Source organism: Laetiporus sulphureus (assembly GCF_001632365.1).
Source record: "Laetiporus sulphureus 93-53 unplaced genomic scaffold LAESUscaffold_23, whole genome shotgun sequence".
Classification (NCBI taxonomy): Eukaryota; Fungi; Basidiomycota; class Agaricomycetes; order Polyporales; family Laetiporaceae; genus Laetiporus; species Laetiporus sulphureus.
In genome coordinates, this window is record NW_024468532.1 from 98,998 (window position 1) to 126,718 (window position 27,721).

Consider the following 27,721-nt stretch of genomic DNA (forward strand, 5'->3'; position numbering starts at 1 on the left):
ACCAGCGGCAGCTGCTGAGTTGCCAACTCTCCGTTGCACCGTGCTTAGTCAGCAGAGGCAGCCTTAGTGCCAGGCACTGGCCGCAACGCTTTGGGTCGCCTTCGCGGTTCACGTCCACCCCGACGACGTTGTCCTCCTCGCGCGTCCTCCCCCGCGCAGCCCCCGCACCCTTGTATATCGCCTTCACGAGCTTGGTTCTCATCGGCTGGTATCCGTCAACTCTCCCTCCTTTATCCCTCACTTCACAGCCCAGAATCCGACGCGTCCTCCATTTCTGTTTCGCCCGTCGCGATCAACACCATGTCTGACGACACAAGATCCATCAAGACACGCAAGCTGCGACCTCGGATTCTGGTCGTCAACAACCCCAGTCCGGACGAACCGTCGGGCAGTGACGATGACCGGCCAGTGCCACCCCATGCGGAGACCACCACCTATGACTACCATTCGCGTCCGCTCCCTAGCCCAGCCCATTCAGCACCGATAGATAGATCCCAGCAGTCTTCAACATCGCAGGTCCCTCCTCCCGTCACCACCAGCATGCCGGAGCAGAGACATTACTACCCATCATCATCGCGGTCCAATCCATCTAATCCCACTCTCTCTTCTCCTTCCAGCACAAGCTCACCTGCTTTTGAGTCGACACCTCCTCCCAGTACTCCTGGCCAGAGCATTCCTCCTGTAGACTTACAGAGCGACCGCACCTTCAGGCAGGACGTTGTGATCTTGTCCACACCCACACCTGACAGGACTGATGGTTGTCCCCCGTCAACCTCCCGACCTGCGAAGCTCTATGCTAGTATCAAGAATCACTTGTCTCGCCCAAGGCATGGCCGACATTCCTCCAACAATAGCAGCAGACCTTCCAGTGTATGTCACCATTGTTATTGCGCGAGTTATTGTTCTGACGTGGTGTCAGTCGCCTACAACGGGCACCTCTGATTCTTATCCACCATATCCGCTTTATGGAGCGACTACCAATGAGAAGATTACTCTTCTCGTGACAAGAGATGCCGATAGCTTTTCTCTCGTCGACATCAGCGGTGCGATGACTCCTGCCTTCATTCGAGAACGTATTTTTTCCAAGGTATCTGGTTTTCTTCACACATGCTATATGTGCTGACACAGTCAATGCGATCCAGCTGCAGATTGCTGACGAGGAACAGCCTCATTATTCTATCTATCGCACGGAGATAGGCGAATACGCGATCGGCGACGCTTTAACAGACGAACAACTGTTTGAACTCTCTCGCATGCAAGGGGACGACAAGGGTACCGTGAAGCTGTTAGTATCCCACTCGTCAGTAGCCGTTCATGAACCACCACACGATGTGGGCCTGGTTTCCCCGACTGTCAACGTACCCCCTCCTCCTGTGTTACCCCAGTTGACTTTACATCCTCTGCGTCCTGTCCCGCGTAATCGGTCGAGACATGGCAGTCAATCCTCTGCTAGTGAGCAACAGCAAGTTGATGTCTCGGGCGAGTATGATGCGTCGGTATCTGATGACGAACTTGGTGATCACGAGCCTCGCCGCAATACTGTCCGCCCGCCCGCTCAATCATGGCTGCCCAACAACTCCCAGACGACCACGTCTCCGGTCGTCAATCGACCACACTCTCCGACCTCAGCTGGAGGCAACACGATGCGCAGCGGGTCTGACTCTCCCGCAGTCCGGCCGGATGGACCTCGCGGAATTGCGTCTACGGCACCTCTCTCGATCTCTCCTCGCAATCAGAGGAACCATGACGTTACATCGCGATGGAACCACCATTCAGTTCCCAGCCCTGACGGCACTGTTGAGGACAGGTCTATACCGCCAAACGAAGGTCGAGCGGAGTCTCCTGAGAAGTATCGACGTACTGCTTACGGTGTAGAGGATAGACTTAAGCAGGGTCGGGAGAGAGAACGCGAGGTCGAGAGGCGTAAAGAAGGGCTCATCCGCAAGGAAGGTCCTCCTAACGCGAGCAATCAAACAGCCACTCTTGATGGTTGGACAATGGTGTCATCTGAGACACCTACCAGTGACTATAAGGGCGATCGCCCCGCTACTCCCCAGGATGCGCGTTCCCCGTCATCCAGATACCCTGGCATGTCTACCAGGTATTCGCCGTTCTTAGCTCGAGCTCCTATGGTGGGTATTGGTGAGCCTCTGAACCGCATGAAAAGGCATAAGGGCCAGCCCGTACCTGCCAACTGGCCTGTTCTATATAAAGAACCCATGCCTCAAGGCAAGGCAGATTCCCATCCTGTTCCGAAGGTATCGCGCATGTTGGCGAAGAGTATGACGGATATGAGGAATGCGTATAAGCAGTCGCATCCTCCTGCCCTTCAGCCTGGACGCCCTTCAAAGCCCCAACAGCCTGTGCTTCCCGTCACACCGAGGCCATCGACTGGCGGCAGCGTCACCTCGGGGACTGGCGTTTTGCAGAGCAGTTCATCTGCTAAGGATGCTCCTTATTCTGGTCATAGTAGTGCTGGCCGCGAGAACTCAGCACAGAGGTCGTATGAAGCTCATCGTGGCGGAACACCGCAGGCCGTTCTTTCACCTCCTAGGCCTACAATGTATCAGTCCCCTAATGTCACTGGGATAGGTCACTTGGGTGCTACGTCACCAGGCCAAGATCCCTATCCGCGACCGCGTTCTGCCCTTGATGAAAGAGGAGACTCACCAGTTCCTCCCTATGGCATGTATATCTCTCCCAAGGGCGAAAAATTGGTCCAAGAGACTACATCGTCTCGCCCGGCGCCATTGTCGCCTCCGACTTTGGATCACCGTGGCCACTCAAATCAAGGAGGCCTCATACGGGAAGATGCCTTTTCGGTCCCCTTCAAACCGTCTGCTGTACCTCTGGTGGAGCAGCACTCAGCTCTCCACAATGCAGCACCATCTCCGTCGACGCAGGTTAGGCGTGGACCCCGTACTCCTCCCCGTAGTCCCGACGTTCCTCAACCTGCTCAACAGGAGAACCGAGGCACGGATCCTGCTCGTACCACCTCTCATCCTCCTCAACGTGAGCCAATGGTGTTCGCAGGATCTGATCGTGGCGTGCTAGAAGAAAGCGTCAGTTCTGAGTCAACCATGAGACGGGATGAACATGCACTGTGGGAGGGTCTGGTAGACGAGAATGCTATTGAGGGTACTATCATGCCGCGTTTGCCGCCTGCTCAACCTCTTGCGCCTCTCAAGCTCTCTGAGCAATTATCACATTCGTTCTCTGACAATTCCGCGAATGGCACGATGATGAGCGAGGCTCGATCGGCGGACGATGACGATGATTCCGAGGACGACAGTCTTTTTTGGGCTGTGCCGCCGCAAAAGTCCTCTGAGAGAAGCCAGAAGTCAAGCTTGAAGACAAACGCTCGTCCTGCGCTTGCACGTTTGAGCATAGATGGCACTCCTTCGATCAGTTCGTCTTCAGCCACTCCTCAAAATCCTGATACGTCAAAGCAGCCTCCGCCGAATTTCCCTGCCCCGCCAAGTTACATTCCTCCTCCTCCACCTCTGTCTCGCCGTACGAATCCACGATCTGCCAACGCAACACGCAAACCGCAGGCTGACCGGACAAGCAGGTTCGACCGTGACGATGATACTTGGGCACCACGGCCGCCACCAGAAGATGTGTACGACCGGCTCGATCAATTCTTCCCGGAGCATGATCTCGACCATCCTGTTATCGAGATGCCCTCTGGAGGGTCCTCTCCCACGTCTACTGATAATCCTGCTCCTGCGCCTCATCGATCACGGCATAAGAAATCCATTCGTGTTGTGGCAGAAGAGCGGAAGAATTGGATTGATCGCAATTCTCGTCTGCATAACTCTTCAGGCGGCGCCAATTTGTGGAAGAGGAATACGAAGTTGTGGGACAGCAAGCTTGAAGAGGTCACGACACAACTGGCGAAGGCAGATATACCCCCGCTTCCACAAGATACCTCACCTAGCGTGCAGACCAGACGTAAGTGCGCCATCCTCGTTGAGGCATTATATATGCTTAATAACCTCCCGCAGCAATTTTCCGATGGGTCCGTGGGCAGTTGATCGGAAAAGGCACGTATGGGAAAGTGTACCTGGCGCTGAATGCTACTACTGGTGATATGATTGCTGTGAAGCAAGTAGAGATGCCTCGCACCGCCAGCGACAAGAGCGATACTCGTCAGATTTCTGTGGTTGAAGCTCTCAAACTAGAAAGCGAGACCCTCAAAGACCTTGACCATCCCAACATTGTTCAGTATCTCGGCTTCGAGGAGACGCCAACGTTCTTGAGCATGTACGTCCCCAATCCCATCAGTGGGTCTTCGCCTACTAACATATCAATGTCAGTTTTTTGGAGTATGTCCCTGGTGGCTCCATCGCCAGTTGTCTGCGCAAATACGGCAGCTTCGATGAAGATGTCACGAAGTCGTTTACCGGGCAGATCTTGGATGGTCTGGACTACCTCCACAGTAAAGGTATTCTACATCGGGTGAGTCAATCATCAACCAACATATCGGTACATTGCACTCATCGTTTGATGTGCAGGACCTCAAAGCGGATAACATCCTCGTGGAGACGACTGGTATCTGCAAGATCTCTGATTTCGGTATTTCAAAACGGACGGAAGACGTTAATGTGATCGGGGAGTACACTTCTATGCAAGGCAGTGTGTTTTGGATGGCTCCGGAGGTGATCAACAGTCAGCAAAGAGGATACAACTCCAAGATTGACATTTGGAGCGTCGGTTGCGTTGTATATGAGATGTGGACGGGCGAACGGCCGTGGAACGGGCAAGAAGCGGTTGCGGTTCTTATACGCGTGAGTCACGTCGGTCGCATGGACATGAGCATTTTCGTAACTTGCTGCGACAGTTATACCAAACGAAAGAAGCACCGCCAGTACCCAACGACATATGTCTATCTCCTCTTGCCGACGATTTTCGCAGGAAATGCTTCGCGATGTGAGTTACCGTGACCTGTGATCGCAGCCGCGCTCACGCCGTTGTAACAGGAACCCCGACGAGCGACCGAGTGCTGCTGAACTACGAAAGCACTCATACCTTGAACTCCAGCCGGGCTGGACATTTAATTCCTTCAAGCAGCCGGATTGATCAGTCATTTATTACATATCCATTTGCACAGTAGCATGTCGACGTCACGATATCTCTCTCCGTTTACATCTCTCATGTCATGTCTTGAACAACCATCCTGTCATCATTACTACCCATCCTCGCTTGTTTTCTTTACCTCCAGTACCATCCTGCTTGATAGTACCCTGCATACGTCCAGTTCTCAACCAGTCACGCATACAGTCTCTTTTGCACCACAGCTTCCTGTAGCCTCCCTCATTAATCAAATACCTTCCATGTGCTTTGATGATTGTGAAATATGCCCGCCACTATGTAACTACATGTGCTTAGTCTTGAAGCGGACATCGCGCGAAAGCATAGTTCCTTTCAGGGAGATGCCGCCGGCTGAACAGCGTGCAATATTGTGTCTTACTGTATAACGCGAGCAAGGATGTTAACTGCACTGAATCTCCAGAACAACTCTTTGCACGTAGGCTAGGCTCTCGTCCACTGGCTCATGAAGTTCGATACGCCAACAGGTAATGCCGCCTAAAAGCATTATCAGAAGACATTAACCCACGGAGAAAATATGCTAGGACCTTCTCATCGTAGTCCACCCATTCTTCTTCTTCAAGATCGACCTCATCGAAAACGGTACCGGACTCCACACCAACGCATTTCCAGATACCCTGTTGAAGATTATGAGTCGGATGAGAGTTACCACAACGTTCATAATCCACCCTTGGATCAAATCCAACGAACTCTAGGCCTCGGCAGTCAATGGTTAAGAATTGCGCGAATTGATATTGACCATTGGCATCTGCGGAGTACGGCAGAGGTGCTGATCCTGGATCGAACTTTGCAAAGGACTCGCGCTTGCAAAGCCCACAGCGCCACACAAAGTGGGCTGTGTTCCCTCTCCCAGATGAGACTTCGCGCTCTTCCTATGGCCAAGAATCAGCAGATGATGCATGGAGCGTCGGTGTTCACGGCGCACCAGACGGTTGACGGATACGAATTTTGGATGCACTTCATTACAGCTCGTACATTTCACCTGACACAGGATCAGCCTTCGATGGTTGGCTATCACGATATTTGAATTGATCTACCTGGAAGAAATATTCGAACGAATCTGCTGCTGGAACAAGGTCGGTGACATTCTCGAGATCGGCTTTAATGGAGAGTAAGAGTCGCTAGCTTGCCAATATTTCAAGATTCAGCTGCTGTGTCAATACTCATTGACTTACAACCATGTTGTACAATCTACCGGCAAAGAAGAGCAACACAAGAGGCCTGAGTGGCGTTGGTAGATCGAGATCCAGCTGGGCCTCGCAAATATTTGTTGTCTGTTATTTACGCGCTGCCATTCCTGTTCATTCGCTTTTGTGCCACTCGTCCCTGTGGCCAGTATCCGAGTTTCCACTCGGGTACCTTTCTACATCTCCCACTAGCCGTCACCTTAAAGCTGCTGCACTTGTCCCCTAGAATGGTTTTTCGTCGAGCGTGCGGAACGGCTGTCTCGCCTCTGCTTCGCGCGAACCACTTTCATTCCTCCTCCCTCTCTCAATTTCCTCGTCAAGCTTCGGCCGCTGCAAAAGCTCCCAAGTTCAAAAGTCGCATGCCGAAGCTAAATCTATCCGACGATCTGATTGAGCAGGACAAGGGTGACGACTCGAGCGCTGCAGGCCACCTTCTCCTCCGCCAGGAGCGACAGGTGCTCTATTACCTGCGCCTCATTGAGCATGAGATGCCCAAGCTCGTTGGTGAGAGAGTAGCAGCCAACGTACGCAAAGTCAGTCTCCTGAAATTGACGACGCATTCTAGCGTACCGCAAACCGTTCCTGCCACCCAGTCCGTCTATGCCATTGGTGGTCCGTTCAATATCGTACGGAGGGGAGAAACATCCAGCAGAATTGAAACGGACGATTGTGGTACCGGTCTCCCGTCTCCCTCTGAACGGAAGTGCGGCTATCCATAAGTTCAAGCTACTGGCTGGTCCTCGCTGGACACCCGAGCCTCCACATGATTCCGGGATCGGAAAGGAAGAGGATGGTGAAGAGCATGGCTACTTCAAGATTTCGTGTGAGGACTTCCCCAAGCCCGCGATGAACTTGAAGTGGGCTAGCGACGCGTTGGATAGGCTGCTGGCTGAAGCAAACGTAAGCTGCTTCACTTCGTGCTCGGATTGCCTCATGACCGTCGCCTTTGCAGAACCTCGAGGACACATTCGAAGATGTTCCTATTGATACTCGACACGTAGAGGCCAAGGTGCGCAAGGCGAAGAAGGGAGATCACGTCTATGGACGTGGTGGTCGCCGCCCGACGATCAAAGATTTCCCGAAGGAATGGCTGCCCAGCCCGCCACCACAGGCTGCACCTACCACTACCTCATCTACGCCACAATAGATGATTGCTCACGTTATTGATGAGCACATTACCCAAAAGCGGATTTAACCGCTACTTATGCAGAGTGTGGAAACGGACTAGTGTTCATCGACCACCAGATGCATGGGCACTGTCCCGTGTCTTCGGTGCCGCATAGAACATCCCTTACCACCTCTGTAGCACCCAGATGACAGTAAGAGCCGTCACGGGCCCGGCAAGGTTTCCAGCATTGAGCTCCACCCCGGTACCTGCCTTCGGCTTTTTGATGCAGACATTGGAGCCAATGCGATGTCAGAGCCTCTCAGCAGTCCACTAGAACAATGCAAAACGGGTTCTTCGCGAAGTGAATCAGATTTCGCTAATATGCACAGCCTGTCTGTGGAAAAAATACAAATAGTCGAGTTCTATAGAACGGGCTGTATAGTATCGTGTCTGCGCTCGTGACACTAGTTAAAATTTTCTAGCCCAGTCGTTCAACGATGGTCTCGACACGCTCCAAGAATTGCGCGAGCTTGTTTGCCATTGGTAGTCATTGTGGGCGTGACACGATGGGCGGTGGCGGCAACGTTCCGCGCCTTGAGGTCGTGGTGGTGGCTCGCTCTTGTGTTCGGCCTTACTGCGTGTGATAACAATCTCCCGATAGTCTGAGATAATCAGCCGGTAAGGCCATCATTGTTTAGCGGAAGCGGGTCTGGAATGATATATAAGAGATCACCTAGCTCGTGTTCGCGCCCAAACGTCTTTCTTCCGTTCCATCACTAGCCTTTCGCCCACTCGTCTAGTGCATTCGCCTCTCATACATCCACTACACGACATGCCTGCCTTAAGAAACTGCAGTCGAACTGTCATGGACCGTACCCTCGCGTCGTCCTCGAGAATATCTGATAGCAGGTTCTCTGGCCGTTCAACGTACGCTGCTTCCACGGGCGGAGCATCAGGCCCAGGATACGGCCCGGGACGGGGACGATCTGCTATGCGTGTTTCTCGGAAGCAGGAGGACGACCATCAAGCGGGATGGAAGAAGTTCGCGGAAGAGCGCGGTGCTGAAGAGGTGCCCGATACATTCTATCGCAACAAACCAGAGACTGCGCAGCCCGCCAAACGCCCACCGTTGGCCGATATCGAGATAGATGCAGATAAGGACAAAACTCCTCGACAGGGTATTATCGGGGCCTATGCCGGCGGCCCTGCGCTTGCCGTACGAGGGGCTGAGCGTGATGAAGCGGCAGGCTTGGAGGTTATGCAGCAGGACCAGATGACCTATCAGTCGCAGGCTGGCGTGCAGGACAGTCAGAGAAATGCAGGAGTCGGACCATACACGCGGGTGGGTCGTCGTTCGGCTTTCCAGGACGGTGCAATACGAGGTCGCACTATCTATAGTAGCGACCTTGAGCAGCCTTTTACCTACGACGCCGCTGCCCAGACGCACGGAGGCTACGATTACGCCTCTCGCGATGCTGTGAGAGAGACTCCGACCCATTCTGCGACTTACCCCGTTGACAACGGAATCGCCTTTCCGGCCACATACGGAGCCGGCTTCACTGGCAACCCATCATATGAGGAGCCCAACAACTGCTTGGTTCCCACACAAGACGAGCTGCCGATGTACGACAAGGACGACACATCATTCAAGATGCCAGAAGCTGAAGGGATGGGCTCGGCGGCGCTGGGTGTACCCACGTCACCACAAGAGGAAAGAACCCTCCCCGATGCCTACCGACATTCGAGGACAGCAGATTCATCTGCGAACAACATAGATACACCTGACGCGATGGACCGCATCGCAGAGTCATTGTTTAATGACCCTTATCTCAGTGAGGACCACCACATCTGTTGGTTGGACGATTGGATTAGCGCGGAAATCATGCGCCAGTTGACCCCCTCACCGACGGGCTTCGACCACTTGGAAGACGAGGCGGCAAGCACGAGAGATGACGAGGATGAAGAAGAAGATGCGAGCGACGATGATAATGGAATGAGATACGTGATTGAGGAAGGAGACGGAGTAGATTTCGCGAACGACGGAGGCGAAGACAATGTTGAATAGTAGGTCTTTCATCAGAACTGCTGTCGGCGTTGATGCTGATCCCTTTCGCGCATAGGATGGACTGGATTCGCTAGCGTCACACGAGATTGTGGGAAGCGTAGTAGCGTACAGTTTTCCTTCGCGCGAACTATAGGTTGGAAATCAGCTTTAAATCTGAATCTCATTTGTTTATTCTCACATCCCTGGCAAAATCGCATCTATAGCAACCATGCGGCGAGCTTTTCTTGGAGAGACTGATTTTTTCGGTATCGTTGAAAGGGTATCGTGTTCGTAACGTGTCATGCTGAACGGTGGCGTGCGGAAGGTCGGACGCTCTGAGCATGTCACTTCGTCATGTCCACTCCCCAGTCTCTGCTGCTGAAGCCCGTGCCATGGGTGAGCATTCTGAGAGGGCAGAGATGGGAAGGGAGAAAGTTGATAGGACGGGCCCGCACAGAGCCTGCTGCTACCCAAGCCTCGCTTAGACGCCGTCTGGTCAATCAGTAGCAAACAACAGCTCGATTCTCGTCCGTTCCTTCCTCCCCCTTCGTTCCTTGCCGCTCTCGAGGTGAGCTACGTATCCCTCCCGACCATTCCACGCTTCCTAATTCCAACCTACTCCTCGAGATGACCGATTCTTACACTTCTACCGGCAACGGCGATGCCTCCTACACGCCAAACGGGTCCAGCAAGATGAATGGCTCCAGCCCGTCTTTGCCACCAGCGTCGACTGAAGCTGGCACGTCACCCATCATCCGCAAGAAGCTGATGGGTTTCGTCGGGTTTGCCAACCTCCCTAACCAGGTGCACAGGAAGAGCGTGCGCAAGGGCTTCCAGTTCACGGTCATGGTCGTCGGTATGTGACGATCATTCATACACACGACAATGCCTAATTTGTTGTACAGGAGAGTCGGGTCTTGGAAAGTCGACGCTCATAAACACCCTGTTCAACACAACACTGTATCCTCCGAAGGAGAACCTTCCTCCAAGTGCCGAACGCCCGTCCACTGTCGCGATTGAGAGCATTAGCGCCGGTGAGCTATCGCATCATGGCTTGTCTCCGTCATGTTGTCTGACACCTCCTTTGGGTGCCATGATCAGACATCGAAGAAAGCGGTGTTCGCCTTCGCCTCACTGTGGTTGATACGCCTGGTTTCGGTGACTTCGTCAACAACGACGACAGGTACGTAGCATTAGCTCTAATGAAGTCACGTGTATGATGAACGCTTCCGCGCAGCTGGAAGCCCATTATCGAGAACATCGAGTCGCGTTTTGACTCGTATCTGGAGCAGGAGAACCGTGTGAATCGCCAGAAGATCGTGGACAATCGAATTCACGCGTGTCTTTATTTCATTCAGCCGACAGGCCATTCGTACGTCCTGCCACCGTTTTACTCGTGAAGATGCTGTGAATCAATACGTCTTTTTAAAGCCTCAAGCCAATTGATGTTGAATGTATGCGTCAACTGCATACTAAGGTCAACTTGATCCCCATCATCGCAAAGGCGGATACCCTGACCGACGAGGAAGTCGCTGAGTTCAAGGCCAGAGTACGTCTCATCAATCGTAGCGGCGAGGCATCACATCTGACGGTTTCTACCAGATCCTTGCTGACATCGCCTACCACAACATCCACATCTTCCAAGCACCGCCTTACGAAAACGAGGATGAGGAGGCCCTTGCAGAGGCAGAAGAAATCGCTAGCAAGATTCCCTTCGCTGTTGTCGGCTCCGACAAGGTGGTAACAACACCTGATGGACGCCAAGTGCGCGGTCGTGCCTACCCTTGGGGTGTCGTTGAGGTCGACAACGAGGACCACTGCGATTTCGTGAAGTTGCGGCAAATGCTTGTCCGAACGTACATGGAGGAACTCAGGGAGCACACTAACAACGTCCTGTACGAGAACTGGCGTACGGAGAAGCTTATCAGCATGGGCGTCGTACAGGACTCGAGTGTCTTCAAGGAAGTCAAGTATGTAGATCTTTTGCTCCCATGGAAACACGGTCTCACACGCCATGTTTCAGCCCTGCAATCAGGATACAGGAAGAACGCATCATGCACGAGGCCAAACTCGCCAAGATGGAGGCCGAAATGAAGATGGTGTTCCAACAGAAGGTGCAGGAGAAAGAAGCGAAGCTCAAGCAGTCGGAAGAAGAGCTATACGCCCGGCATCGCGAGATGAAGGAAGCGCTGGAGAAGCAGCGGTTGGACTTGGAGGACAAGAAACGGCGGATCGAGAATGGCCGCCCATTGACTCCGGAAAAGACCACTGTAAGTTGACCTGATTCACGCATCATCTTCAGCTTATGGACCAAGTATTCTCAGCAGACCAAACGGAGACCATTCAATATGGGCCGTCCGTAGACGATGATCTGGCCTGTGTTTCACCTGGATACCACCCTCGTTCCTGCCGCTTGACTTACCTGTCGCTGACCGCCCTGCTGGTTGTGTTTGCTCCGGCCTATCCGGGTCGCCGTACCGTATATCTTTTGTTTCATCGTGTCTTAATTTCCGTAGTGCGTTCACGAACACTCAGTCGCTCCTTACTCGGATACCAGGTTTCCATGTCCTGTCGTTTCTCCCGTAGTAACGCAGTCCCGCTATGCCAACTATATTGATTGGGATGTAGTGCACGAGCGATTTCTTGTCAAGTGATTTCGTGTCGATACCCTAATGTATGCTTCATTCTAAGCCATGGGACGGACCGCGTCAACCCAGCGTCAATCTGAGCTCGCCACAAATCCGCAAATCGCCAGAGCGTTTCTTGAACGGCCAATGCCACTTTATTCTGAACCCTCTTCGTGCTAACTCAGAACCTGCTACTTTCCGCCGCCATGGCGTCCGTCCAAGCCGTCATTTCTGCTCTCGATGTTTTTACCCGTGCGCCAGACAAGGCTGCGCTAGATCAGGCCAGCAACTGGCTCCAGGACTTCCAGCATTCTGTAAATACTTCTCTCGCCTCCTCCGGTCCTCCGGGTGCGACAATCTGATGATGTCCCCTTCGGCTGCTCCTCCAGCGTGATGCATGGGCGACCTGCAACGTTCTCCTTTTAACCCCCGATGCCCCCGCTGCGGCGAAGCTCTTTGCTGCTCAGACGTTCAGGACGAAAGTCAGTCTGCAACGCATTCTGGCTGATGTTTGTTTCTGATCAATTTATGCTTGCTACAGGTGACGTACGACCTTCATGAGATGAACGTAGCGGACATCATTCGTGTCCGCGACACGCTCTTGACTGCGCTGCAGACCTACCATGCTGGTCCGCGATCGATCTTGACGCAGCTCTGTCTCGCTCTCTCGGGGCTTGCCTTACAATTGCCGTCATGGGAAGACCCCATGCAGGATATGATCGATTCATTTGGAAGGAACCCAGCGACAGTCCCTGCATTTCTGCAATTCCTGACCGTGCTTCCAGAGGAGCTTTGCACCAACACCAAAATCCCTGTCACCGTGCGTTACGCTGTGTTGCTGCTTTCTTGGGTATTTGACCTTCTCTCCCCAATAGGATGATGAGTACAAGGAGCGAGCACGCAAATTGATGACGGCGAACGCACGGAAGGTGTTGGATTTGCTCTCGATGTATCTCACGGCAGCTGGTGCGTAGACACAGTTCATTGTCGTGTACCCACTTATCCTGGTTGCTGTTCTCATCAGGTGTGACAATCGCCATTCAGACCCAGGTGTTTAGTTGCTTGAGCAGCTGGCTGGCCGCGGGGGAAATCAGTGCTTTGTCGCTGGCCGAGACACCGCTTTTGCGGTTCGCCTTCGAGGCGTTGGCCTCGGATGATCTTTTTGAACCCGCTGTTAGCGTAATCTGTGATGTCATCCACGAAACGCAAGAGATCGAGGACAACATGCCCGTGATCGAGCAACTCGTCCCAAGGATTATCGCCCTCAGGCGTAAGCTCACAGAGTTCAAAGAGGACTCAGAAAGGATCCGTGGATACGCTCGCATTTTCGCGGAAGCTGGGGAGACATATCGTGCTCTCCTGCTGCACCATCCTGAGACGTTCTTTCCCATCGTGGAGGCCATTGGCGAGTGCTCCGCGTATCCCGACCTGGATATTGTTCCGATCACATTCCACTTCTGGATGCGGCTCGCACAGGCCATCGGAAAGAAGCCTTCGGTCCCCGCGCCCTTCCTCGATGCATATAAGGCGCTACTGCGAGTCATCATCCTGCACCTGCACTTCCCTGAGGACCTCAACCCGCTAACAGGTCAGGAAGCGGAAGACTTCCGCTCCTTCCGCCATGTCATGGGCGACACGCTCAAAGACTGCTGCTACGTCCTAGGGGCCGATTGGTGCTTGCTCGCGACGTACGAAATGATCACAGCTGCGTTGGCACGGCCGAACGTCTCCTGGCAGGAGATCGAAGCACCGCTGTTCTCTATGCGCTCCATGGGCGCTGAGGTAGACCCCACGGATGATAAGGCGGTGCCGAAGATCATGGACTTAATCCCGTTGCTCCCGACGCATCCCCGCGTGCGCTATGCTGCGCTGCTCATCATCTCTCGGTACACGGAATGGATCAACAGGCATCCTGATTACATCCCGTATCAGCTGCAGTATATCTCGGCAGGGTTCGAGGATAACGATTCAGAAGTGAATGCCGCTGCGGGCCAGGCGTTGAAATATCTATGTCAAGACTGTAGACGGGTGAGCGGGATGGGCATTAGTAGTAATGGCTATGATATTGATCGGTTTGCGTCTAGCATCTGGTTGACTTCTTGCCACAATTGCATACATTCCTCGGCACGATGGGTTCGAAGCTCGCACAGGATGACAAGATTCAGGTTTACGAGGCCGTCGCATATGTTATCTCCGCGATGCCGATGGAACAAGCAGCACAATCGCTACGCACGTTCTCGCTGGATATCTTAGCTCAAGTCCATACGATTGCCATAAAGCCAACACCGGCGACCAAGGAGGAGTTAAAGGCCGTAGCCAGTGCGTTTCTAACAATTTCTACTGTTGTATTGTCCATTCATATTAAGTTTGCTTGCCCACAGATGGTCTCGAGAATCTCGAGGTCATGCTGGGTGTCATCGACACGTTCGGCGACGAATTGCCAGAGGCATGCCGCAACAGTGCCCAAGAAGCGTGGGCATTCTTCGATCCCTTCATCGCGAAATGCGGATCGGAGTACGAGATTTGCGAGCGCACCACGCGCGTGCTACGGCTCGGGCTGAACTTTTTTGGAACCACTGTCCGACCCGTGCTCCCATCCGTGCTTGCGAGGATGTCGGCAACGTTTGAGCGGACGGGCTTCTCCAGCTACCTGTGGATCTTTGGCAAAATTATTGGTCGCTTCGGAAACGAAGAGGATCCTACATTGCGTATGGCATTCAAGGAGGCTTTCGAAAGAACGTCAGAAAAGCTCGTCTTGATCCTGCAGGAGAAGTCTCCTGCTGTCGTGCCTGATTGTTAGTACTCAGTTTTCATGCTCGGTCGATTCTTGCTCACCAAGTTGTCGCATTATAGTGATGGAAGACTACTTGCAGATGCTACTGCAGATGTTCGATTATACACCGGACATTCTCTTCACATCGCCGGCTTTCCCGATCGCACTCCGCGTCGCGATCGGTGCGCTTACCGTTGTGCATTCTGATATTATTTTTGCAGCGTTGGAGTTCCTCCGCAACGTGCTCACGCATGAATGCCTGTTGCCGACCGCCGTCGGTACTGTCCAGCCACCCAAGTTCCCGGTTTATGCTGCAGCCATCCGGCCAGCAGTCCAACGGGAAGGCCCACAGCTGACAGGATATTTACTGGCTGGCGTTGTGGGAGACTTCCCTGAAGAGTCTGTGCCGATCGTGGTCACGATTTTCCGGTCACTGACAGCACTATCGCCGACGGAGTTGATTTCGTGGTTGCCGGCGGTGGTGCAACAGATCTCGTCGAGCTCGGCTCCTGAGCAGAGCAAGACGCAATTCATAGCAGACATAAGCAGGTGAGCGAAATGACGAACATGAGCGCGCCGTGTGTTCGGTCTCACTGATTTCCCTGATCTGCAGTGCAATACAGTCAGCGGAGTACGATAAAGTGAAGCGTGCGATCCTCGCGCTGCATCGGGCATCCTGCAAAGCCCGCGACCGGCGGCGAGCGGTGGCTTTGGGGGGTGATTAGAAGGGTGGAAGGGAAGAGAATGGGCGTAGTCGTTCAATCTGTATTGTTATGCGCAAGGTTGTATACAATTTTTTCGACAAGAATGGTGTTTGTGCGGGAGTAAAGAAGAAGAGAGAGATGTGAGAAGTCGGAAGCCCGCAGCTGGTGCGAGCGCCTGAAACACATGCAATATTCGCAGTCTAGTACCCTATATATGGCCCCGCTGCCAGAAGCAACTCAAATCGCGCCGGAGCGCCCAACCGCGCCAGCTTCATTCCCCTTCCACGCACCACCGCACCATGATCCCAAGACTCGGCCACTCCCTAGCGACCGCAGGTGCGCATTGACAGTAGCTGCAGACGAAAGCCTTCCTTCTGCTTATTGCAATGATATCCCAGCTGGCCGCCGGACGTTCTCCCAGACAGCACACCGACAAGGCTACGAGGCCACGATCAAAAATCTTCTCATCCATAAAGACACCAAGGTGCTCTGTCAAGGGTTCACAGGAAAGACTGTACGTCACGTCAAACGCATTCCTGCGCTATTGCTGACGCGTGCCCGCAGGCTACGTTCCATTCGCGAGAGGCCCTTCAATATGGCACGAATCTGGTCGGTGGTGTGTCACCTCACAAGGCTGGCGAGCTACATCTCGGCTTGCCCGTCTTCGGAACTGTGAAAGAGGTTCGCTCCTAGTTGCTGTTCATCCCTCAGCGGCGATCTCATGTCCTTGCAGGCTGTACGAGAACTCAAGCCCGACGCGACAGTACTCTACGTCCCACCACCGTTTGCGGCGGATGCCATCATTGAGGCGATTCAGAATGAGATCGGGCTCATTGTGTGCATCACAGAGGGTATTCCTCAGGCTGACGAGATAAAGGCAAGCGATTTCCGTCCAGCTTTTTCTCAGCTCACTGAACGCGACTGCAGGTCGCGCAAGCACTGAGGAGTCAGTCGAAGTCGCGTCTTGTGGGCCCCAACTGCCCAGGCATCATAAACCCATTAGGCTGCAAGATGGGCATTCAGCCGGGGCACATCCACAAGCCGGGTACCATCGGTAAGCCGGATGGTCCGAATAAGCGGAATTAAAGCTGAACGCTACCCCGCACCCCAAGGGGTCGTATCCCGCTCGGGCACATTAACCTACGAAGCAGTGGCCCAGACCACCGATGTTGGTTTGGGCCAGTCCCTCTGTATCGGAATCGGCGGAGACCCGTTCCCGGGTACGAAGCACATCGACTGTGTCAAGCTCTTCCTGGACGATCCCAACACCGAAGGTCAGTCGTCGACATAGTTCATGGACGTAACCTAAATGTTCGAAACTGACGCCTGCTTGCATCAGGCATCGTGATCATTGGTGAGATCGGTGGTTCCATGGAGGAGGACGCTGCTGCGTATCTTGAGCAGTACAACAAGACACGCAGCAAGCCGAAGCCAGTCGTCGGCTTCATCGCTGGGCGGACCGCGCCTCCAGGCAGGCGGATGGGGCATGCAGGCGCCATCATCTCTGGCGGGAAGGGTGCCGCAAAAGACAAGGTGGCCGCGCTTGAGAAGGCTGGCGTCATCGTCACCGACAGCCCCGCGAAGATCGGCACCGAGATGCTGAAGGTACGTCGTGCGAGCCTGTTCCTGCAACACTGCTGCTCACGTTTCTCTTGCAGGCCATGCAAGCTGCCGGATTCAACTTGTAGGTCGAGTACACTTCTCGGGCTTCGCATACACACGTACGCGCTAGTTACGTAATAAAGTGCAGTAGATTGCTATCCAAGGCCACCGCCCTGTATCGTCTTACCTACTGGTATAATACCATCCTTGCTTGCATGTCAGCGCCTCCGCCCGCGTATGTGCCCTCGCAGACGTTCCAAGATGCCGCGAGTTACCTTTCGAGCGCGACCATGCTGTCCAAGGTGCCGAACACTGTTAAGCTAGAGGTCCTCTCGTCCTCTCCCCCGCTCGCACCGTGTTCTGATGATTCTGCACGCTGTGTCTGTTTTAATGGGGGCCACAACAGCTGTATGGCCTGTTCAAGTATCTTACAGTGTCGCACAGCCCGGACGCGTTAAGACCGTCGATTTTCGACATGACCGGAAGAGCTAAGTGGGACGCGTGGAGCGCTGCAGGGAAGACTTATAGCGATCGCGCTCCCGAGGCCGAGGCTCGGTACCTAGCTATTGCGAGAGAACTGGGATGGAAGGAGGACATGGTTCCTCCGGAGAAGGCTGCGTTGATTGACGACTTAGACATAGTTGGTGAACCTAGCAGAGATAGAGGCGGCGGCGGCGGAGGTATGGGCAATTCTGTGAGCGTAATGGACATCTCGGGCCACGAGCAAAGCAAGACTACTCTTAGTCGTCTGGCCATCTCCGGCAACGTGCGAGATATTGCATCATTTCTCGATGAAAATCCCGACATCGACGTCAATGCAGCGGACGAGAACGTGAGTGAAACGCCGCTCGTTCTATTTCTCAAATTGACCGTGCTCTTTCCATCCATCAGGGGTACACATCGTTGCATCTGGCGTGCGACAGAGGGCATGTCGAGATTGTCAGGTTGTTACTGAGTCGGGGCGCCGACCCCAGTATCAAGGTAGGCGTCCATCAAGGCCGGTCCTCAGTCTTGCATTGACAACGGCATGACAGGACGCGGACGACCTGCCTGCAGTAGAATTGGCCGAAATCTCTGGTCATCAGGACATTGTGGACATCCTGAACTCAAGGGGTGATAAGCCAGGTTAGCATGTGGCCTGTTACTACATCGAGAGAAGTATGTAGATGCCAGATGTATGGTCGACACGCATTTGCATTTACACGCACAGAGACGTCCCATCGCCAAACTGCTTCATCTTCTTCTATGAAGCCTTTCGCAGGCAACCTTCCAAAAGCCCGTCCTGCGCCCCCTCCAGGTGCTGCCGGCGGACTGCTCTATGTGATGTGCATCAAGGTTGACGCACTCAGTCGACGTCGTCGATTTTGATACCAGGGTTTTCTGAAGATGACGGTGTTGACAATGTCTCCTTATCCGAGGAGGGAGACTCCTTTATGACACCGCCCTAGCATATCGTTAAGCACTCCGGCAATTCGAGAGCAGCCAGCAACGATTACGCACCAGCACCAAGAGCCTTTCCACAGTCTTACTCGGCTGTGCCCCAACCGATAGCCAGTAGCGTATCCTTTCAGGGCTCCACTGCATCGTCTTGTGCTGCTGACCGGGGTTCGGCCGCGGCTGAGGATTATATATGCCTAGCAGCTCGATCGGCTTCGAATCTCGTGCGGTGCGATTCTCGATGGCGACGAGGTGGAAGATTTTGCGATGTGGTGGGCCATGAAGGGAGAACCGAATGCGAACGACCATGGGGGCAGGCGAGTGTCAAGTCGGTGGTTGCGAACACTGGAGATTTCGTGTGGCGCGGACGCACCGTGTTGTCACACACTCGTCACACGTGTGCGCGATTCGGATCAATACCGCGCCACGAAGCAAAGTATGTATGAGGCGTGGATGGGTATGAGTATGCCAGAAGTTTTCATGAGCGATTGGATTGCAAGAAAAATCATACATGAGACAGAGAAAAAGAGATCACGAAGTGTTAGGCTAGAGAAAGTAACACAGAGCTTGGCCTCCAGCCTGATTCACAGGTCGTGTCCGGCAGCACAAGCTCAACAGTAGCACAGCACACAAGCCAAGCCAATATCTTCCTGGAGAATTGGCCAACAACACCAACAACAGTGGTTAATTGCAGATACGATGCGGCATTCCCTGCTCACATGCCTTCAGCATCTCGCTATACGTCCTCTGGTCCATTGCTACCCGGTATAAGCTAGACATAACGGGTTTAATGACCAGAGTATTAGAGTAGGACGAGAAATTGGGCGAACCATACAGATATTGTTCCCATTGAGCAGTGTCTGGGCAAGTTTTGTCTTCTTCTTGCCTTGCGGCGTTGTTTCGCTGCGAATGAAGATATCAGTGAAGCTGAACGCTATGTCAAGCATATCGATACATACTACTCTATCACATCTTCAAGGACCATATCTATGATGTGCTGAATAATGCGTCTGGAGTCGAGCGTGCGTGTCACTCACTAACGAAGTCATCAAAACCCAGCAGAGTCCCGGTGAACTCGCGATCGCTCTTCATGATCACCCAAATTCGTGAACCGATACATCTATCAATGAGCTCTGAACTTAGAATTTTAGATTAGTGGGTACGTCGCAGGAGTGAAAACGGCTGTTACCTAGAGGGAGGATTTGTGAAGCCATGGTTCGAAGGCAAGAAAAGAACGCGTCTGTGGCACTGTGGCACGCGTTCAGGTCGGACGAGTCTATGACCTCGGAAATGGTCGCGCCGCGCCGTGCTTTGGCAGCTACAACGTACGTCACAAAAGATGGCTCTGAGCTTGCCGTATGTTATTCTCGATAGTCAACACGTACGACAAGGTAGAGACGATACAAAGCATGCTTCACTGAACATGATAATACACGCAACATGCGGTATGTTAAATGATGCGACGACAGGAAATGACAATTGGAACGGAGAGAGAGAACAGCGATGCACCGGAAACTAACGATCCTGACAGACGAGCTTTGGTAATGTCTACGGCAAGAAAACCCTCATACTAGTTTACTGCTGCCCGAAAGTAAATCCACCGGGAGGTGGCGCAGCACCTTCTTGGTTGAACTGTAGATATATGTTCAATCGACGAACAACAAAATATGATGAAAAACAACGTACCGCGAACGCGCCCGAAGCGTCAACATTAGCCGTACTGATTCCAGCATCAACTTCCTCATCGTCAGGGAAGTACTTGTCCATGATGTTGAAAGCCTTCTTGTAAATCTCGAGGTTGTCATGTTGCTGGAGATTGTGGATTGTGACCATTCCACCGGCTTCCTCCACGTATAGTGCATATTGGTTAACTGCACCAGGGCCAGCAGCTTGCTTGTCCATCTCGCCAACCTTGAGAATGTTGTCGAGGCCATCGAGCGCAACCTGAATGATCTTGTTGTCCATCATCGTCAAAAGGTCACAAAGCGGCTTGATGCAACCCTGAGATACGAGATAACGAATCTGCGAAGGTTCCTGGAGACCACCGGAAGTCGCGTTCGAAATCGCCCAGCACGCCTCCTTTTTCGTCTTGAAGTCGGCATTCTGAAGGATGTTGATAAGGGGAGGGATGATATTCGCATCGATGACTGATTGGATTTGCGGCGGTGAGCCAGCGGTGATGTTAGAAATCGTCCAGCATGCCTCCTTGCGGATACCCTCCTTAGGAGAGGAAAGCAGCGACAGAAGAGCAGGGAGTGCGCCAGACGTGATCACCACTTGCGTCTGAAGGTCATCGCCTGTGACAATGTTGCCGACAGATCGAAGAGCAGGAGTCTGAACCGAAGTCGAGGGGTGCATGAGGAGGTCTACAAGTCGCCTGCAGACGCCTGACTCAATCACGGCCTGAATCTTGTCGTTGGAGCCATCCGAAAGGTACGAGATTGCCCAGCAAGCATCAATGAGAATCTCATCGTCCAAGGAGTAAATGAGTTTCGTGAGGACAGTGAGAGCCGGCGAAATCTAAGGAATAAAAACTCAACACAAAGCAACAAAGAAACATGAGCTCAAAACGCACCAGGTCCCAGTCTGGTTGAGGAGACTTCCCTCTGCAAAAGTTGCTGAGAGTCCAGGTCGCGTTTCTGAGCATGCTGAGCTTGTGGTTCTCGCTCAGAAGCTGCAAGAGAGGCCTCAGAGCACCCTGCTGCAGAACGTAGTCTCGGCAAGCCGGACTGTCGCCTGCAATGTTCCCAAGTGCCCACACGGCCTGCTCCCTGACATCGGTCACATTCGAAGAGAGCAACCTGATGAACTCCGGCACAGCATTGGCGCCAATGACAACTTGAGTGTGCTCTGCGGTTCCCGACGCAATATTAGTGAGAGCCCAAGCTGCCTCGAACTGCGTGCTGACGTGAGTGTCACTCTTTTTCGCACTCTACTGTGGTGAACTTACCTGGAGCATTGCATTATCCCCACGAAGGAATTCAACGAAGCGCGGTACCACGCCGCACTCGATGACTCGTTCAATGGGCGGGTTCTTCTCCTTTGAGAGCAATTTGCGGAACTTCGTGGTGGCTTCCAACTGACGCTCAAGGCTGTCGGAGAATACACCAGCAATCATCTCATCGGCGAGCTAACCGTCGTTCGTCAACATTGATCCAAAATGCGCGCCTGAATGATAGGACTTACAGGACTCTCCCAGTTGGGCGCACCACCCTCCTCATCGGAATCAACACCGGTGTCGGGAAGGAAATTACGTCTCTTAGTAATGTTCTCCTCTCGCTTCTGCCTTCTGATCTCGACTTGCTGCTCTTCGCGCCGACGCCTCAGCTCATCCTGCTTCAAACCACCCTTGCTTTTGTACTCTGTATAAGACAGGCCGTTAATATCGCGCACGCATCTTTTCTGGCTCTATACACTTACCGCTTTTGCGCTGTGCGACACGGGATTCCATGATGGTTAGAGATGAAGATGAAGGCAAGGTTGCGCGGATGTTGGAGAGGACGCGCTGAAAAGGAGATGGCGGTTTAGCAAGGGATCAGCGCGTGGGCTCGTCACGGTCACATGCTCTTTGTCACGATGTGACCGTTGTGCCCGCTGCCCTCGCTGTAATTGCATTGTGGCCACGTGGAAGATGCAAAATCAGCTTCGGCAATTATTGTTTCTACTGCGTAGAATTTACAAAAAAGTGCGAGCAGAAAGGGGTTTTTTACACGTCACACGCTGGACGAGCTCTGGTACTCGCAGTCAGCTCACAAACGTTCACTCAGTGGCAGGATCTACTTTGAATCACGCGAGGCGCCGGAAGGCCAAAAAAAAGAACAAATGCACTGATTGCGGAAGTAAATACGTCGAATAGCAGCACAGGTCCATTATACGTCGTTGTCGAAGGGGTACTAATATTAGAAGTGTCAGTACATATATCAGATCATCAAAACAAGACGCACCTCGAACGATTCCGGTGGTTCCGCCTCGGGAGCAGTCTCATCCAGCGAGATGTGACGACCCTCTGAAACGTGCGCGGGACGGTCATCGGGAACAGCCACCGCCTGATTTGCAGCGATGATTGTCTGTGTCTCGAACTCGATGTAGTCTGGCTCCTCGTCCGGACGTTGGTCGATCAGGATCAGAATGCCGCCGCCACCAGCGTATCGTTCAGACGTCAGGCCTGGTACCAACGATGACTTCGGTGAAGACGGCCTGTTAGCCTTCAAGCTCGGTGGTGGTTTGGTCGACACTGCCCTGACTGGCTGGTACCGATTATCGAGAGGGAAGCTGATGTACGGTATCTGTGCCGGCACTACGCGAGAGAAGTTCGACAACTTTTCTAAAGCTGGCTCCTTCCGTTTCGGTGTAGATGAAGATGCTTCGTCTGTCTTCATCTCCACATCGCCATCCTTCTTCGCCTCCGCCTTCTCGTCCTAGGCCACGTTGATCAGATTGCGCAGGAACACATATATTGACTTACTGTCTCCATGGCATCGAACCCCTCAGCAGCGGCCTTCTTTTTCTCCCTGGCCTTCGCCCGTGCAGTCGTCGAGAGAACGGCTGTAGCAACTTTAGCCACGGCCTCCTTCTTCGGGAGCTTCGTTGGTGCCGGGTACGCAAACAGACTTGGTCTGGCGTTCGAGATAAACTCAAAGTTCGGCGCCTAGGGCCCCCATGTAAGAACACTGAAGTCATTCAATTAAGTCGGAAGCATACCTGCAGGGTACTATCCAGACCGATGATAGCCGTAGGGTCGAATGCTAGGCATGCACAGTGTGCCAACGGGTACCAGTACCAGAACTGGCAGAACAAGACCATGCCAACGATAGCGTTGGTATTACGGCTGCCAGCCCGACTTTGCAAGCTAATCGTCACGTTGCGACCGCCAGCATCAATAAATCCTTGCCCTAATGCTGCACCGAAGCGCGCCATAGGGTCTTCGTGCTTGTCCGCGACAATCTTCGCATACAATGCGCGAGTAGAAGCGAGAGATGGCGCTGACACCTCCGACTGCTCGACAAGGATCATCCCAAGAGCGACGAAGGCACCCTGTCGAACGAAGTCGACACTGTCTTTGGTCATCGGCTCTAGAATATCCACTGCATCCTATAACAAGCAAAAGCAAATATCAGCGTGAATACTCTCGGTTAGAGTTGAATAAACAGACCTGTAAGCCAGTGCCCGCGCAAGCAATGCCAAGCGCGAGTGTCGCACCGCATCGGACGTGCGGATTATAGCTCTCACTCAGCAGCTGGACGATGCGCGGAACTTGTGCAGGATTTTTGAACAGCAGGAACGCGAGTGATGTGACCGCCGCCCTCCGGACATCATCTGATGTGTCCGAGACAGCGATATGCAGCAGCTGACGGATGGCGCCATTGTTGGATGTGCCAGCATATGCGAGCGCGAGAGTGTAGACACCACCATACCGCAGAATCGGCTCCTATGAAACTATTCAGTATATGAAATCATCAAACAACAGTGCTGCAGCTGACCTTCTCCGCTAGGAGTGTCTTGATCATCTCATCTGCCTGCTCTTGCCTACCATAATAGATGAAAGCTAGACCAACCGCAATACCCCGGATGATCTTCTCATGCTGCGTCTCCCTCGCATACTGCAACATCTCATCAGCTGCCGTCACGTCCGCTGTGCTGAGCATGATCAAGCCCATCGCATAGCCAGACGCCTCGCCCGCGATGGCCGAGTCCGTGAACAACGTCTGCTTCAGCTCATCGTACGTTTCCGCGTTCTTCCCGCCCATACCGGCCACACCCAGTCCGAGCGCCGCGCCATGCTGCACTACCTCGCTTTGAGCTTCCTTGAGGGTATTGCGCAGATATTCCTCTACATGTCGACCGCTCCCGCAACCGGCATTCACTAAACCAAGAGCATACAGCGAACCTCCCTCCGAATAAGCCGCGCCCGGAATACCGCTGTCTCCACCACCAGCTTGAGGTAAGTATGGCCCCAGAATATTCATGCTCTCCTCAAAGTGACCTTTGTGGATGACACCAAGAGCTGCCGTAGCAGAGAACTTAGCCCAATTGCTCGCGAGACCGAGCCACTCAAGGTTTTCTCGTAAGAACACATCAGATGTCGTTCCAGAATGCATGAAGGCGTTTTGTAGACTGAGCGCAACATGATATATTGATGAGCGAGGTTCCAAAGAATCCTGTAGTGCCCGCAGTCAGCCTATAGTGACCACATGAGATGGACCGCGAACAGCCAACCTTAGTATTCTTTAGAATCAACATGTCGACCTTGTTGTTGCGCTTCAAGAATTCCAGATACAGCTTGATGGACTCCTGCCCAAGCAAAATTCTTCGTAGCTTGTCGTAAATCGCCTTGATATCCTGCAGTAGCGTGAGAGGACCGTCGATAGCAACGACGGAACAGACTCACGCCTTGACCTTCAGGGAGATCCTTTCGTACGCTCTCCAAATAATCCTGCGCACCACCCTCTACCAGGTCAAATGCGACTTGATACGCCAGCAGGTGCTCTTTCGGTACCAGTGACGTTAGGAAAGGGACCGTCAGCTCTGCCGAACTAAGTGAGACCAGCAGGCGCGTGACAGACGACACATGGGGAGACTTGTTCTCGCTTGTAGGAGCAGGAAATAGAGGAAGAAGGAATTGCAGCACCTCGTCGCGGTAAACAAGCGGGAACGCGGTGTCGAGGACGGCATCCATGGTGTATGAAAGTAGGCTGACATCTTCTGTGGACTCATATATTTGCGTGATGACATCAAGGCGGTGCGACTCGAGCGCGATGCCTATTGCCTGGAGCAGATGTTAGCGGCGAGGAAAGCGAACCCTCGCGGGATACGCACTTGCTTGTATTCCCCATCTGCGATGCAGCGTCTGAAGATACCCTCGATGATATTCTGTAACTTGGGATCAATCTTCCTCCCTCCTGCCTGCTCGTCCGTCCGGGCTTTAATATACCGATCAATCGCTTTCGCTGCGAAGTGAACGCGATGGTTAGGCGAACATGCTACCGCGCACTGTACAGCATGCACTCACAAATAACTGTTTCGACATATTCTTCAGAACCTGGGGCGCGACTTTCCGCCTCAAACGCGCTTCCCGCACCAAGAGCGAAGGACAATGTCTCATCGTATTCCCCGAGGTAGTAATATACCTTGCTCGCCAAAAGCGCCGCCGCGTCATGTGCCTCCTTCGGAAGTTCCTCGCTCTCATATAGTGATTCTCTGCACATAACAAGTCATGAACGTCACAACGCGAAAACCACCAGTGCTCACTCACATGAGAGCAATGTGTTCAGATATCTCCGCCCAAAATTGGGGTACCAGCGCAGTAAGCCTCTTGAGCGCATGCTGCTTGAGCAGAGGCTCTGGTTCTGAGAGCAGTGCGAGCAGGCCTGCGGCGGAGGACTGGGAGCGAGGGACCATATTTGCGGTGCAGTCGTACAGTACTGTGCAGCCTTGAGCGCGCGGAGACGCGTCAGTGCACTTGCATATGATCACGTGACATATATGACGTAAGCAGTTCCCAGAGTCCTCGACCAGCGCTCACCTTCCGTGTTTCTCCCTCCTGCAAAGTCAGTCCACCACCTTTCCCCGATTGAAAGCCCTTATAATGTCAATGCTCGCTCGTCGTGCTGCGCTGCGCGCCATTCCCCGTGCTCGTGGGTATGCCAATACCACAGCCGAGTTGGCGAAGACGCAGTGGGCGGAAAAGCAGGTTGCTTTGAAGACACACGCTGCCGGTATGAGGTCACGGCGTTGCGCACGTTTAACTCCCTCCTGACGCAGTTCTTCGCAGAAACCGCCAATCTCTGGCGTAGGATTAGGTGCGCGGTATAGTAGTGGGCTCTCATGATCTGCTGATGACACGTGAACGACTCTAAGTCTCTTCGTTTGTATCCCTGCTAGTGAGTGCGTTCGTCGCATATGTTTACGATGATCTGATCATTGTGGCGCTGCTTAGTCGGTGTCTGCGGTCTTTGGGTCCGCAACGTGGAGGCAGAGCACAGTGCGCACCAGAAGCATCTCCAGGCGGAGCACGGCGGCCATCTTCCCGAACCTCCCGCGTACGAATACTTAAACAGGCGCGGTACGTGCCTCCTCTCCCTCCAAGGATGTTTCGTTTACAGTGCAATCTCCAGCGAGCGGTGGCTTCCCTTGGGGCCAGAACACCCTTTTCTTCAACCCTCGCGTATGTGAAGTACTCTTTCATCATGACTGTTTACTCATACTGGACTCGCAGGTCAACAAGGATATGTCTCAGCAGTAGTAGATTTTCGAGTGAATGCAATTCCACTGTGACGGAGGAACCGGGCGAGATGATTCGAGGAATATTCTGAAATAGTCGAGACCAATCGAGGCCGACGCATGAAGCCACCATGGTCCGAATCCAGGCTGATGTGAGCGTAGATTTGCAAATTGATTATCGGTAAAATCGTCAATACTCATGGGCAAGATGGGTTGTCGACGGTGAAGTGTTATCGAGCTTGTGCCCACAGCTCATGTCCAATCTGTAAGTGCGAAGACAATATGCATTACGGAAGGAAGGCCGAAGTGTAAATGAGGCATAATAAATGAGTCCGCAAAGCATCGAAACAGAACTCCACCATGTTGACGCAGCATCTCACAAGGTAACGAAGGCACCGAAAACCACACCGCCCAACGTGACAGCCATACTAGCTAGCAGAGACGTCGAAACATCCAATGAATGCAACCCCATGGCGGCACTTGATGAGCTGTTGCGCGTTGTGATTTAGCGTACACGATACTGAGGCACGGACTGTAATACTAACCTTGTTGAAGAGGCAACAGAAGTCGCGGAAGCCGTGGCCGATGACGAAGCACCGCTCACAGCAGTACCAATGTTGCCAGTAGCTTCTGTATACACCGAGCCACCGAATGATGTGACGACTCCTCCGCCACTGGTAGCCAGAGTAATCGCCTCACCCCCCGCAGAAGTGACCACAGTATAAGCATGGCCGGCTTCGGCTGAACAAAATAGTCAAGATTATGCTCCGACAGAAGTGAGACTCGGTCACGTACAGGTGACATAAGTTGCAACTTCACCGCCGACGGATGTTGCAGCGCTGGCGACACTACCGGCGCCAGATGTAAAAATCGTGACGACACTACCGCCAAAAGATGTTACGTCCGT

The 27,721-nt window shown here is 53.2% G+C and overlaps 13 protein-coding genes across 13 annotated transcripts in view; 7 read left to right on the forward strand and 6 right to left on the reverse strand.

Moving 5' to 3' along the window:
• Window positions 1-3,242: 3,242 nt before the first annotated feature.
• On the forward strand, window positions 3,243-5,082 carry LAESUDRAFT_654793 (Pkinase-domain-containing protein; the record flags this gene model as incomplete). The annotated part of the gene is made up of 6 exons (XM_040904512.1): window positions 3,243-3,954; window positions 4,008-4,266; window positions 4,320-4,461; window positions 4,518-4,790; window positions 4,844-4,932; window positions 4,983-5,082. The coding sequence occupies 6 exons, from the start codon at window positions 3,243-3,245 to the stop codon at window positions 5,080-5,082; spliced, it is 1,575 nt and encodes a 524-aa protein (XP_040763596.1).
• Window positions 5,083-5,535: 453 nt separating this feature from the next.
• LAESUDRAFT_813112 (DUF866-domain-containing protein) lies at window positions 5,536-6,338 on the reverse strand (the record flags this gene model as incomplete). The annotated part of the gene is made up of 6 exons (XM_040914460.1): window positions 6,288-6,338; window positions 6,150-6,233; window positions 6,038-6,094; window positions 5,781-5,984; window positions 5,640-5,729; window positions 5,536-5,589 (listed from the first exon to the last, which is right to left on the reverse strand). The coding sequence occupies exons 1-6, from the start codon at window positions 6,291-6,293 to the stop codon at window positions 5,536-5,538; spliced, it is 495 nt and encodes a 164-aa protein (XP_040763597.1). The 5' UTR covers window positions 6,294-6,338.
• Window positions 6,339-6,658: 320 nt separating this feature from the next.
• On the forward strand, window positions 6,659-7,446 carry LAESUDRAFT_654790 (uncharacterized protein; the record flags this gene model as incomplete). The annotated part of the gene is made up of 3 exons (XM_040904511.1): window positions 6,659-6,803; window positions 6,865-7,199; window positions 7,252-7,446. The coding sequence occupies 3 exons, from the start codon at window positions 6,659-6,661 to the stop codon at window positions 7,444-7,446; spliced, it is 675 nt and encodes a 224-aa protein (XP_040763598.1).
• A 2,544-nt stretch (window positions 7,447-9,990) lies between these two features.
• Window positions 9,991-11,925, forward strand: LAESUDRAFT_726435 (Septin). Its single transcript, XM_040909033.1, has 8 exons — window positions 9,991-10,307; window positions 10,357-10,485; window positions 10,553-10,634; window positions 10,689-10,823; window positions 10,883-11,000; window positions 11,054-11,421; window positions 11,475-11,721; window positions 11,776-11,925. The coding sequence occupies exons 1-8, from the start codon at window positions 10,079-10,081 to the stop codon at window positions 11,812-11,814; spliced, it is 1,347 nt and encodes a 448-aa protein (XP_040763599.1). The 5' UTR covers window positions 9,991-10,078; the 3' UTR covers window positions 11,815-11,925.
• A 301-nt stretch (window positions 11,926-12,226) lies between these two features.
• LAESUDRAFT_680375 (ARM repeat-containing protein) lies at window positions 12,227-15,640 on the forward strand. Its single transcript, XM_040905730.1, has 9 exons — window positions 12,227-12,392; window positions 12,468-12,560; window positions 12,620-12,898; window positions 12,954-13,044; window positions 13,103-14,106; window positions 14,163-14,397; window positions 14,460-14,873; window positions 14,932-15,400; window positions 15,465-15,640. The coding sequence occupies exons 1-9, from the start codon at window positions 12,285-12,287 to the stop codon at window positions 15,574-15,576; spliced, it is 2,805 nt and encodes a 934-aa protein (XP_040763600.1). The 5' UTR covers window positions 12,227-12,284; the 3' UTR covers window positions 15,577-15,640.
• Window positions 15,641-15,854: 214 nt separating this feature from the next.
• On the forward strand, window positions 15,855-17,243 carry LAESUDRAFT_737193 (alpha subunit of succinyl-CoA ligase; the record flags this gene model as incomplete). Its single annotated transcript, XM_040910770.1, has 8 exons — window positions 15,855-15,891; window positions 15,954-16,069; window positions 16,120-16,236; window positions 16,289-16,432; window positions 16,483-16,609; window positions 16,668-16,829; window positions 16,895-17,160; window positions 17,214-17,243. 8 exons carry the CDS (start codon window positions 15,855-15,857, stop codon window positions 17,241-17,243), a joined length of 999 nt encoding a protein of 332 aa, XP_040763601.1.
• A 129-nt stretch (window positions 17,244-17,372) lies between these two features.
• On the forward strand, window positions 17,373-18,287 carry LAESUDRAFT_654718 (ankyrin; the record flags this gene model as incomplete). Its single annotated transcript, XM_040904502.1, has 4 exons — window positions 17,373-17,483; window positions 17,564-17,989; window positions 18,049-18,138; window positions 18,192-18,287. The coding sequence occupies 4 exons, from the start codon at window positions 17,373-17,375 to the stop codon at window positions 18,285-18,287; spliced, it is 723 nt and encodes a 240-aa protein (XP_040763602.1).
• Window positions 18,288-18,502: 215 nt separating this feature from the next.
• On the reverse strand, window positions 18,503-18,903 carry LAESUDRAFT_759766 (ribosomal protein S16; the record flags this gene model as incomplete). The annotated part of the gene is made up of 2 exons (XM_040912634.1): window positions 18,503-18,601; window positions 18,658-18,903. The coding sequence occupies 2 exons, from the start codon at window positions 18,901-18,903 to the stop codon at window positions 18,503-18,505; spliced, it is 345 nt and encodes a 114-aa protein (XP_040763603.1).
• Window positions 18,904-19,055: 152 nt separating this feature from the next.
• LAESUDRAFT_701232 (Sm-like ribonucleoprotein) lies at window positions 19,056-19,912 on the reverse strand. Its single transcript, XM_040906444.1, has 5 exons — window positions 19,784-19,912; window positions 19,632-19,727; window positions 19,554-19,581; window positions 19,425-19,497; window positions 19,056-19,366 (listed from the first exon to the last, which is right to left on the reverse strand). Exons 1-5 carry the CDS (start codon window positions 19,806-19,808, stop codon window positions 19,331-19,333), a joined length of 258 nt encoding a protein of 85 aa, XP_040763604.1. The 5' UTR covers window positions 19,809-19,912; the 3' UTR covers window positions 19,056-19,330.
• Window positions 19,913-19,921: 9 nt separating this feature from the next.
• Window positions 19,922-22,097, reverse strand: LAESUDRAFT_701236 (importin alpha protein). The gene is made up of 6 exons (XM_040906445.1): window positions 22,015-22,097; window positions 21,781-21,956; window positions 21,545-21,724; window positions 21,170-21,490; window positions 20,281-21,114; window positions 19,922-20,226 (listed from the first exon to the last, which is right to left on the reverse strand). Exons 1-6 carry the CDS (start codon window positions 22,043-22,045, stop codon window positions 20,170-20,172), a joined length of 1,599 nt encoding a protein of 532 aa, XP_040763605.1. The 5' UTR covers window positions 22,046-22,097; the 3' UTR covers window positions 19,922-20,169.
• A 366-nt stretch (window positions 22,098-22,463) lies between these two features.
• Window positions 22,464-25,992, reverse strand: LAESUDRAFT_654575 (26S proteasome regulatory complex non-ATPase subcomplex Rpn2/Psmd1 subunit; the record flags this gene model as incomplete). Its single annotated transcript, XM_040904491.1, has 11 exons — window positions 22,464-22,487; window positions 22,539-22,997; window positions 23,060-23,242; window positions 23,296-23,685; window positions 23,747-24,022; window positions 24,075-24,752; window positions 24,811-24,933; window positions 24,983-25,360; window positions 25,411-25,541; window positions 25,604-25,791; window positions 25,847-25,992. The coding sequence occupies 11 exons, from the start codon at window positions 25,990-25,992 to the stop codon at window positions 22,464-22,466; spliced, it is 2,976 nt and encodes a 991-aa protein (XP_040763606.1).
• Window positions 25,993-26,179: 187 nt separating this feature from the next.
• LAESUDRAFT_743630 (mitochondrial cytochrome c oxidase subunit VIa) lies at window positions 26,180-27,286 on the forward strand (the record flags this gene model as incomplete). Its single annotated transcript, XM_040911268.1, has 6 exons — window positions 26,180-26,309; window positions 26,366-26,393; window positions 26,452-26,474; window positions 26,531-26,656; window positions 26,709-26,758; window positions 26,810-27,286. 6 exons carry the CDS (start codon window positions 26,180-26,182, stop codon window positions 26,834-26,836), a joined length of 384 nt encoding a protein of 127 aa, XP_040763607.1. The 3' UTR covers window positions 26,837-27,286.
• LAESUDRAFT_714572 (uncharacterized protein) overlaps window positions 27,191-27,721 on the reverse strand; it is a gene marked incomplete at both ends in the record, with an annotated part of 946 nt that continues 415 nt past the window's right edge. Inside the window, 2 exons of the mRNA XM_040907079.1 lie at window positions 27,191-27,302; window positions 27,360-27,555. Coding sequence (XP_040763608.1) covers window positions 27,191-27,302; window positions 27,360-27,555 — 308 coding nt within the window. The remainder of the gene's footprint in view (window positions 27,303-27,359; window positions 27,556-27,721) is intronic.

Excerpts from the sequence above, each read along its gene's own strand:
- LAESUDRAFT_680375 (XM_040905730.1), top strand. The coding sequence starts at position 12,285 with ATGGCGTCCGTCCAAGCCGTCATTTCTGCTCTCGATGTTTTTACCCGT. Across the intron at positions 12,561-12,619 it reads CTCAGACGTTCAGGACGAAA|GTGACGTACGACCTTCATGA; the intron begins GTCAGTCTGCAA and ends TGCTTGCTACAG. Across the intron at positions 15,401-15,464 it reads TTCATAGCAGACATAAGCAG|TGCAATACAGTCAGCGGAGT; the intron begins GTGAGCGAAATG and ends CCTGATCTGCAG.
- LAESUDRAFT_701236 (XM_040906445.1), bottom strand. The coding sequence starts at position 22,045 with ATGGAATCCCGTGTCGCACAGCGCAAAAGCG. Across the intron at positions 21,957-22,014 it reads TGTCGCACAGCGCAAAAGCG|AGTACAAAAGCAAGGGTGGT; the intron begins GTAAGTGTATAG and ends TGTCTTATACAG. Across the intron at positions 20,227-20,280 it reads ACGCTTCGGGCGCGTTCGCG|TTCAACCAAGAAGGTGCTGC; the intron begins GTACGTTGTTTT and ends ATATATCTACAG.
- LAESUDRAFT_701232 (XM_040906444.1), bottom strand. The coding sequence starts at position 19,808 with ATGGCTTCACAAATCCTCCCTCTAG. Across the intron at positions 19,498-19,553 it reads CTTGAAGATGTGATAGAGTA|CGAAACAACGCCGCAAGGCA; the intron begins GTATGTATCGAT and ends CTTCATTCGCAG. Across the intron at positions 19,367-19,424 it reads ATGGGAACAATATCTGTATG|CTTATACCGGGTAGCAATGG; the intron begins GTTCGCCCAATT and ends CGTTATGTCTAG.
- LAESUDRAFT_726435 (XM_040909033.1), top strand. The coding sequence starts at position 10,079 with ATGACCGATTCTTACACTTCTACCGGCAACGGCGATGCCTCCTACACG. Across the intron at positions 10,635-10,688 it reads TTCGTCAACAACGACGACAG|CTGGAAGCCCATTATCGAGA; the intron begins GTACGTAGCATT and ends GCTTCCGCGCAG. Across the intron at positions 11,422-11,474 it reads AGTGTCTTCAAGGAAGTCAA|CCCTGCAATCAGGATACAGG; the intron begins GTATGTAGATCT and ends GCCATGTTTCAG.